Consider the following 9,052-nt stretch of genomic DNA (forward strand, 5'->3'; position numbering starts at 1 on the left):
CACCTGGTTACATCTTTCTTCATTTAATATCATAAGAAGTTTCCAAGTTTTTACTTTTTTTTTTTTTAATGTTTATTTTGGAGAGAGAGAGAGACAGAACACGAGTGTGGGAGGGAGACACAGAATCTGAAGCAGGCTCTAGGCTGTCAGCACAGAGCCTGACACGGGGCTTGAACCAAGGAACTGTGAGATCACGACCTGAGCTGAAGTCAGACGCTTAACCGACTGAGCCACCCAGGTACCCCAAAGTTTCTAAATTTTAAAACTCTCTTAATATACTTTTTCCACTTAGCACAGCTTAGTCATGTCCTATTACTGAAAACTTTCATTGCTCAGTTTTTCACTCTGATAAGCAGTGCTGCAAAACATCCTTTTCATAAAGTATCATTCCATCACGGTTTTGGAGTCCTACACTATTTCTGTGGATGCATGACCTTGGACAAGTTGCTTGATCTCTGTAAGCCTTTCTCAATTTGTAAAGGAGTAATAATCCTATCTCACTGCATTGCGGTAAGATCAATGATCACAAAGTGCACAGTGTCTAATGTAAAATAATCACAATCACTCAATATAATGGTGGCCACTACTGGAATTATTTAGAAAAAGTTTGCGGTTCTTGATACATATTGCCAAAATGTTATCCAAATGGGTTATATCCATAGAACACCCATCAGCAACGTATGAGATTCAAATTAATTTGCAAAGGTGTGAGAGAGGAACGAAACTGAATCACTGAAACAATGGTCCTTGGTTGTGAGAATTTGTCTTAGTTGCTTCATTGGGCCTGATAGGGAAGCACCTTGACACAAAAATCTTTACTAATCTCATATAGTCCTTCACTAAACCACGTCCCAATACTAGCATCTGTCAACATCCTCAACCATTTCTCTGTGATCTGTGATACTGTACCAATAACAGAACTCAAATGGATTGCAAAATCAAATCATAAATCTTACAAAATATTAAGTATGTTAAAGGAGAACTGCTTTGCCATGACCAAATCCATGATCAAAGGAGGATCCAGGCAAATTGCTCTATACCATCCCTGCGAGTTAGGCCCTGAGGGGGCTTCTAAGTATACTGCTAATCTACAAAGGCAATACAAAGGTGACTATTCTACTTGGAAGAATGTTATATCCTTCAGTACATTAAGAAGTTACCACTCAGTGAGGAAAACTGATTAAAGTAGCTTTTTTAAGCTCCAGGAAGGAGTAAAATGCTAACTAAAAAGTATCTTAGAATTGTAACAGGGAAGTAAATTCAGTAGTTGCTCAGAATAGGGTTTAGAATTCAAACATCCCAACAATAATTACAATAGACATTTATTTAAAGTTAATACATTTGCAGCTCAAATAGTTCCAAATTGTATATTTTGGGTTTACCCAATCTCTTAAAAATATCTGAGGGCAGCTGCAACCACAGATTTCAACTCCATGATTATTTCTTTGCCCATTCTTCTCTTTCTTTTCTTTCCCGAATAACTTCTTTCAGATATGGTTCAAGGTAGAATTTATCCTAAAGAATGAATAAAAGAAAAGTATTATATGCCAATATCACACACTGATATATCCCTAACACTCAACAGGTCTTCGACAAAAGAAATCCATCAAAATTAAATTTTTTATTTCTAACTTAAAAAATATATATATTGAAGCAGGCTAAAAACGGTCTGCTTTTCTAACATGTAAAAGCCCACAAAGACACTGTAATAAGTTGCTTTGATAGGTTATGAGAGGAAAGTCTGCCAGAGAAGAAGAGATGAGAGTACAAGCCTTTGCCTAGTTTCAATGCAGTTCAAGAGGAGGGTTTACTTCGGAGTCCTTCCTGGGAGCTAGAGGGCCACTCCATGGGCTGATCACATGCATATCACCAATTTTTTCATCTGAGCAGAAAGCAGAGTGCAGAGGGAGAACAATGGGCTGGAAGAGACAGGATCTGGATTCCAGCCCTGGATCTCTACATTAGAGACTTGCTTAGTGATTTTGGAACAGTCATGTCACCTCTAAGTCTCAAAGTGTTTAAAATGGAGCTAACATTTGCCCTACTAACCTCACTGGACTGCCATGAGGATATTTCTTTGACATAACCTTAAGAACCCTAACTGTACAAATGAATGTGTTTCTGTTTCTAATGCTCAATCCTTGGAGGCCAACATTGTCAGATACATAAAAGCTGTGCTACCTCCTCATATTTTGTCCACTGCTCTTTAGGCAAGATCTGGTGCCTCATGGTCAGGTCCAGTGCTCTCTTAATGCGAAACATCCTGTCATTATAAAGGTTCTCAGGAAGCCTTCTTATGGCCTCTTTCACATCGTCATTCTCATATATTGTATCATCTCGCATTAGTCCTATGATAAAAAACAAGAGAGTCAGATTGAACACACATCTCAAAAATCAGACATTTAAAAAAAAAAACAGGTAAATATGTTTATGACTTATAACTTAAGACTCAGGTGAAATATGTATGTATTTCATACATAATAATGGGTTATTTCTTAAACATACTATAGAAACAAAATAAGAGCCTTTTAAAATACACTGCCACAAAACTCACATTTCCTCTGAAACAATTTTAAAAATATTTAAAATATCTACTTTATTTTTAAACACACATCAATAAACCACATGTCTATTTTCTTATACTTTACATCTGAGATCAAGGTATTAAAGAATCTTAAGATGACAGTGTACTAAAGAACCAGTAACATTTTTTTAATTTTTTTTTTTTAACGTTTATTTATTTTTGAGACAGAGAGAGACAGAGCATGAACAGGGGAGGGGCAGAGAGAGGGAGACACAGAATCTGAAACAGGCTCCAGGCTCTGAGCGGTCAGCACAGAGCCCGACGCGGGGCTCGAACTCACGGACCGTGAGATCATGACCTGAGCTGAAGTCGGACGCTTAACCGACTGAGCCACCCAGGCGCCCCAAGAACCAGTAACATTTAATGACACTTCCATCAAGCTTCAATTAGTAAAAAGATGAAGTTCATGGCAAATTATAAAATTTTTAAAAAGTTCAGGTATCAGATGATTGTAAAAATGCCAGACAATTTTAACATTTGAAAAATCTCTTACTTTCGAAGTTCCTATAACTTAAATTTTCAAATGCTAACTGGAGGAGTTGGGAGAGGGAGTGTATAAGGAAAATGTACTGTTACCATATTTCAAGAACATAATTTATTTCCATCTCAAACATCTGAGATGATTCTATTACTCTCTTCTCAAAATAATAAAAAGGAAATGACTTAACAATAAAATGTGGCCTAATTTTAAAATTCTCTAATGTACACAGGTACAGTTAAACTGTTTTTGGGAATCTTAACTCTTGCAAAAGCACTACTCTCAGATAAAGCAAAACAAGAAAACCGAAGAAAACTCAGATACTCACCCAGTTTATTGAACCCTGCAGCATTGTAATACCATTTTCGAATACCCTCCAGCCACCGACTTGATGCTGCAACTGATATTGTCACACTGTTAGTTGCTATGATTCACTTATTATACTATATGAACATGTAGACAGGCAAGCAACCAGTACTTTTATTACCTTGTTAGAGAATGCAAACATTGGGAGGAATTTCCTTTTAAAATCGCATATCCTATATAGATAAAAACTGCTTATTGTATCTATGAGCAAAAGTGATCACAGGTTAAAAAAAGGTGGGCAGCAAGTCATGGGAAAAAGGGTAAACTCAAGTATCTGATGTACAAAAGGTCTATATAGAGGTACTTATTACCACTCCAGCCTCTCCATGTCAAGTGTCCCATCCTTTTATGTACTTGTTACCATCAGAACCATCAGAAGGGGTAGGATGTGGGAATGGTACTTGGAACTCCTCCACCTTTTGTAAGTTTCAGAAATTACAGGAAGGAAGTGTAAACTTTTCAAAGGAGTTGGAGTTATATGAAAAGAAGATAAGACTTCAGGATAGGCTGGCAGGTCTCAATGACCCTCTTCCTCCAAAATCTTTATTCCACATTACCTTTACTTCACTTGGCTACCCTCTCTCTATATATATCTATATATCTATATCTATATCTCCTGAATATATATATCTATTTCTGGGAGGATTTTGATACCATTAGCCTGTCATTTAATATAGATTATGGTAGAAGCAGCCCACTTTCTTCCTCCCAAGTAGCTAATTTTCCAACAAGGAAATGGATGAGAAGAAATAGGTAGTGTTAAAGCCTAGCAGGACTGAGCCTGATGGGATAGCCCAGTAGAGGTTAAGGGCAACATGATAGTGCCTGACGTATTTGTAGGAGAGAGGTGGTAGGAAGGGGAGGAAGAGCATGTTTAAATTTTCTTTTAAAGTTTTGTCTGGGGCTAGCCCCTCACTAAGGGACGAAAGCAAACTTCCCTTTTATTTCAATCCCTCCTTATTGTATCCCTCCTTAGTATATCACAGATTACACAACTTTGGTTAAGTCTCCTTGAAAATTAAGCACCATGTATAAAATTGCTTCTAGAAAAACAAGTGCCAAAGAGTCAACAATCTACAAACATATTTGTAGAGGACAAATTATCTGTAAACATATTTACCATTGATGGTGGTAATGATTAATATCCATTGAACACTTGCATGCTAGGCACTATCCTATCTGCTTTACCCACATTAGCTCCGTTTATTTACAACACACCTGTAGGTCTATCTAGTTCTCAAACACAGGATAGAGTGGAGTGCTTTCTACGTTTGTCAGACTATGAAACAATGAGTTCTTAAATGTCTCCCCGCCACCAAAAAGTTCAGTGTCATTTAAATTAATGGATTTTTCGGGCAACCTGATGTTTCCTAACAGCTTCGACCACTGCTGGGGGCGAGGAGAAAGGGATCAATAGTTTTTAAAAGCTACTCCAATGTATACCTCCAGAGGGCAGAGACTGGCAAAAAATGGTGCTGGGGAGGGAAAATCCTACTTGGTCCTCACGATCTGTTTTAAATACTCCGGTAATTTCTGTAATCTATTCCATTAGGTATGTTTGCGCCAGTGCCTACAGTAAATACAAATTTATCCAAACCTACAGATCGAGCTGCCGTCCCAAATAAGCCAAGGTTAATCTGAAGTTTGGCTGTAACCTTAGCTCAGCTGCCCCTAATTTCCGTTTGAGAAGCGTGAGGTTGGGAACCGAGTTTGCAGACCTATTTCCTCCAGCCACTCTGCCTTGGTTACCTGATCTGCAGAAAAGGGAAACTAGTCTCTCACGTCTCACTGGCAGGAGAATTTATCACACGTGATAGGGCTTGACTCACGGCAAGCACTCGGTTCATTCTGGTTGAAAATCCTGCACTAATTATCTCCTTGTGCCCTTAAACTTTTTTAAGGTCGAGCGGAAGGACTGCCGAGCACGGGCAGCTGGAAAGGCAGGGCTGTGGAGCCACCGCGGGCACCTTCACCAGCAGCAGATCCACCTCCCGACCCTCCAGGTGAGCCCGGGGACAGCAAGGGGATGAGGGAAAAGGTGTCCTTTAGGCTAGAGCGGAGCCGCCACCTTCTCATCGCCGCACACCTGGCCCCTTAGAGCAGAGGAAGTGGAGCAAATTGCTGCAAGAATAAAAGGTTGAGTGTGGCGATGCCTGGCAGGGTGGTCGCCAATAACTTACCCGCAGGCCGGCTCGCCATTTTGACCCGATACTGGAGCGTTGCCTGCTGGGTAAGTCCTGAAGGACGCGCTGGACACAATGCGCAGGCGCCACCTGTCGCGTCACCAGGCGAGGAAGGACGCCCGCGCAGGCGCAGTTTTGGTGCCGACTTCGGGCGCCTGCTGGCGGCGCTCTTCCCTTTGGGTCAGCCGCTGTAGTAAGCCGGGCGTTTTGCGCACCCTGTTCCATTAAACATTTCATGTGACCTGGTGGGAAGAACATTAGGCAAGGAATAAGGACACTGGAGCTTTAGCCTGGATTCTATAATGGACAAGCTGTGAGGATTTACGGAGTATTAATTGAGCCCTTTGTACATAGTAATGCGCTAAGCCTTTTACCTGCATATTCTCATTTTCTTTCATTTAGTTGTAAATCTAAGGTAGGTACTGTCATTATCCCCATTGTAGAGAGGAAACTGAGGTTCAGAAAAGTTGGATAAATTGTCCAAGACCACAGAGCTAGAAAGAATCCAGATCATCTTCTGGTATCCGAGTATCTAGGTAAAACTTTGGGACTCCTTAACTCTAGGACCATGTACTTAACTACACTACTAATCCAGGCACCCTAACCTTCTCTGGACTTCCGTTTCTCCAGTTTAAGATCTACACCAAGCCATTTTAGTGGAAGGGAAGGTTAGATAAGAACAACAAAAAAATTGATGCTAAAACTAAGAGATATAGCAGAGTTTGTGTACAATTTTAAGATAGAAATATACTCTTAAGATCTCAGCCCCAACATGTTAAGTCTAAGGGATTAAAATCTTGGGACAGAAAGCAATTAGAATTAGTGACTGACTTATTCAGTTACTAGTGAACCTCTAGCAGCATTACTGTCATGGTCAGCTCGAACTGCTGTAACAAAACACCAGAGACTGGATAGCTTAAAAAACAAAAGTATTTCTCACAGTTCTGAAGGCTAGAAGCCCAAGATCAAGGTGGCAGCACAGTTTCAGTTGAATGGTCTTCCTGTGGGTCGTGCAGGACTGCAGTCTCACTGTGTCCTCACATGGCAGAGAGAAAGCAAGCTCTTTTGTGCCTATATTATAAGGGCACTAAATCCCATTATGAAGGCCCCACCCATATTACGTCATCTAAACTTAATTATCTTCCAAAAGCTCTATCTCCAAATGCCATCACTTTGGGAGTTAGGGTTTCAACATATGAATTCTGGGGAGACAATTCAATCCATAGCAAGTACCCACAAATATCTACTTTTGTTTTCTTCAGGCTTAAGCTGAGAACTGGAACCATATAGAACGCCACCTCATTGTAAATGCAAAAGGTTAGATTTAATGGTCTTGGTCACGTTCCAGTCCTAAAATTTTACTGCCTTCCCCTTTTTTCTTTTGTGCCACCAGATTCTCAACACTACTCAGTCCTTATGCAGCACTAAAAACTGACGAGGGCTGCTCCCGGACTACACTAGCCAAAGTGAAGTCTGAAAGATATGAAGAAATGCAATACATTTTACACTGGCACATTACAAGTGCTCTACTAAACTTTTTCCTTCCTCATTACCCTGAAGTTTCAGCTTGCTGGTTATAGGGTGAAGGCAGTAAGAGAAGGAAGACCTTGTCAAGAGGTCAGATATCCAAGACTGTTGCAAAATCCAGCTCCTAAAGGTATTGAGCCTAGAGATCCTGGATGTTTGCTGGCAGTCATTAGTATTGATTCAAAAAATATGTTTGATTTCCTCCAGGAAGATGGGTAGGATTGCACTTCTCTCCTCCCTTAAAGGTAGGCAGGGCCATGTGACACTTTGGCCAAGAAAAATGTGAGAAGTTTTTAAGAACAATTCACATTCCTTTCCCCTTTCATGGATTGGGCTATAGTTAAGACACAGTGGAGGTTCCATCAACTTCTATTGCTAAAGATGATATGGAGCACAGCTCTTTTGGTCCCAAGTTGGACATGTAGGAGATAAAAATTTCTGTGGTTTCAAACCATTTAAGGCTTTAGGACTATTCATGAGAGCCTATTCTGACTGATATGAGTGGTTTTTTTAATAAGGGCAAAATGAGGTTCTGAGCCACAGACCAGTTGTCGTTTAGCTGAACCTTCTTGTTTTCTTTGTATTGATCTCATTCATTAGAGAATTCCATGAAGGCACATACCTATGCCACACTCACCACTGCATTTTATGAACTCAAAAACCTGTTGGGCAAATGAATAAAATACCTAACAGGAAGGCTACTATACTTAGCCCTGATCGATTACAAATCTAGTTGCTCATGAGGTTGCTGGACATACATACAGCACATCACAGAACCCTGGAGCACAACAAACTCCCCCCAAAGTTAGTGGTTTAAAACACTTTATTATTTCTTCAAATTTTGAATTCAGCTGGGTAGTTCTGCTCCATGTGGTACCTGCTGAGGTGAAATATCGGAGATAGCTTCATCCCTCAAACGTGTGGTGCTCTGTTGGCATGGCTGGAACAGCTGAGGTTTGGCCAGGCACGTCTTTCTCTCCACCTCCTTTCTCTAATAGGGTCACCCGGCCTCTTTCCATAGTGCCTCAGGGTTCCAAGAGGACAAGCCCCAAAGTGCAAATACTTGTCTAGCTTCCGCTTGAGAATGCCTCAGGGACCAAATCGCATTGGCCCAGGGTCAGTGTGGAAGGGGACAAGGAGTGCAACTGAAACTGTGCTGCCACCTTGATCTTGGGCTTCTAGCCTTCAGAACTGTGAGAAATACTTTTGTTTTTTAACTGGGAACCACCAGTGTTACCTAGCCTGTGACCCCAAAGCAGATAGCTAAAGTCACAACACCTTGTTTTTTACAAATAAGAACTAGACCCAGAGGTTAAATTATTGGCCCAGGATTACATGTCTAAATGACAAATGGGGGAAAAAAGTATCCGCTCATGCTGTAAATCTTTGCATACTGGCAAGAAGTCAAAGGTTTGTTATAGCCTTTTACTATGTCTCATTGCCTTCCACTTCCCTTCAAACTACTTTCCGCTTTTTCCTTTCCTGATTCTCAGTAGCCAATTGTGGGCAACTTTGAATATCTATGCTCAGGAAGATAACAGTGCAGATAATCCAAAACAGAATGTGTCTTGTAGCATTATCTAAATGAATAATAGGTATTAGGTGAATAATAATATAGCATGCTCCAGAAACTCATTATATTTCAAAGAAAATAAAGATGTCTTGTGACAAAACCACTTTAAAAGACCCGTAAACATCAGAGGAAAACCTCTGTTTCCATCTTCACCAGAATGACAATGTGCCAGCCTATAGTAAAGTGACTCTCTCTCTCGAAGCTTGCTGTATTTTAAGTTCTGTCCTCCCTGAGAAGGAAGGAAATGGTTGAGTTAAAGAAAAATTATGTCACTAGGAACTTGTAAGAAAGATGTACTGTAAGTGTAACCAAATTCACAATATCAAGAAATTGCGCCAGTA

General features: G+C 40.3%; 1 protein-coding gene across 1 annotated transcript; it reads right to left on the minus strand.

The window, feature by feature from the left end:
- Window positions 1-1,305: 1,305 nt before the first annotated feature.
- Window positions 1,306-5,737, minus strand: LOC101090590 (cytochrome b-c1 complex subunit 7). The gene is made up of 4 exons (XM_003999997.6): window positions 5,609-5,737; window positions 3,391-3,462; window positions 2,182-2,348; window positions 1,306-1,515 (listed from the first exon to the last, which is right to left on the minus strand). The coding sequence occupies exons 1-4, from the start codon at window positions 5,625-5,627 to the stop codon at window positions 1,438-1,440; spliced, it is 336 nt and encodes a 111-aa protein (XP_004000046.1). The 5' UTR covers window positions 5,628-5,737; the 3' UTR covers window positions 1,306-1,437.
- Window positions 5,738-9,052: the final 3,315 nt, after the last annotated feature.

This window comes from Felis catus, chromosome F2 (genome assembly GCF_018350175.1).
Source record: "Felis catus isolate Fca126 chromosome F2, F.catus_Fca126_mat1.0, whole genome shotgun sequence".
Taxonomy (NCBI): domain Eukaryota; kingdom Metazoa; phylum Chordata; class Mammalia; order Carnivora; family Felidae; genus Felis; species Felis catus.

Bases quoted from the DNA above. Each gene is read 5' to 3' on its own strand.
- LOC101090590 (XM_003999997.6), bottom strand. The intron at 2,349-3,390 runs GTGAGTATCTGA...TTTTTATCATAG, and splicing joins TGCAGGGTTCAATAAACTGG to GACTAATGCGAGATGATACA. The intron at 1,516-2,181 runs GTAGCACAGCTT...TTCATTCTTTAG, and splicing joins AGTGGACAAAATATGAGGAG to GATAAATTCTACCTTGAACC.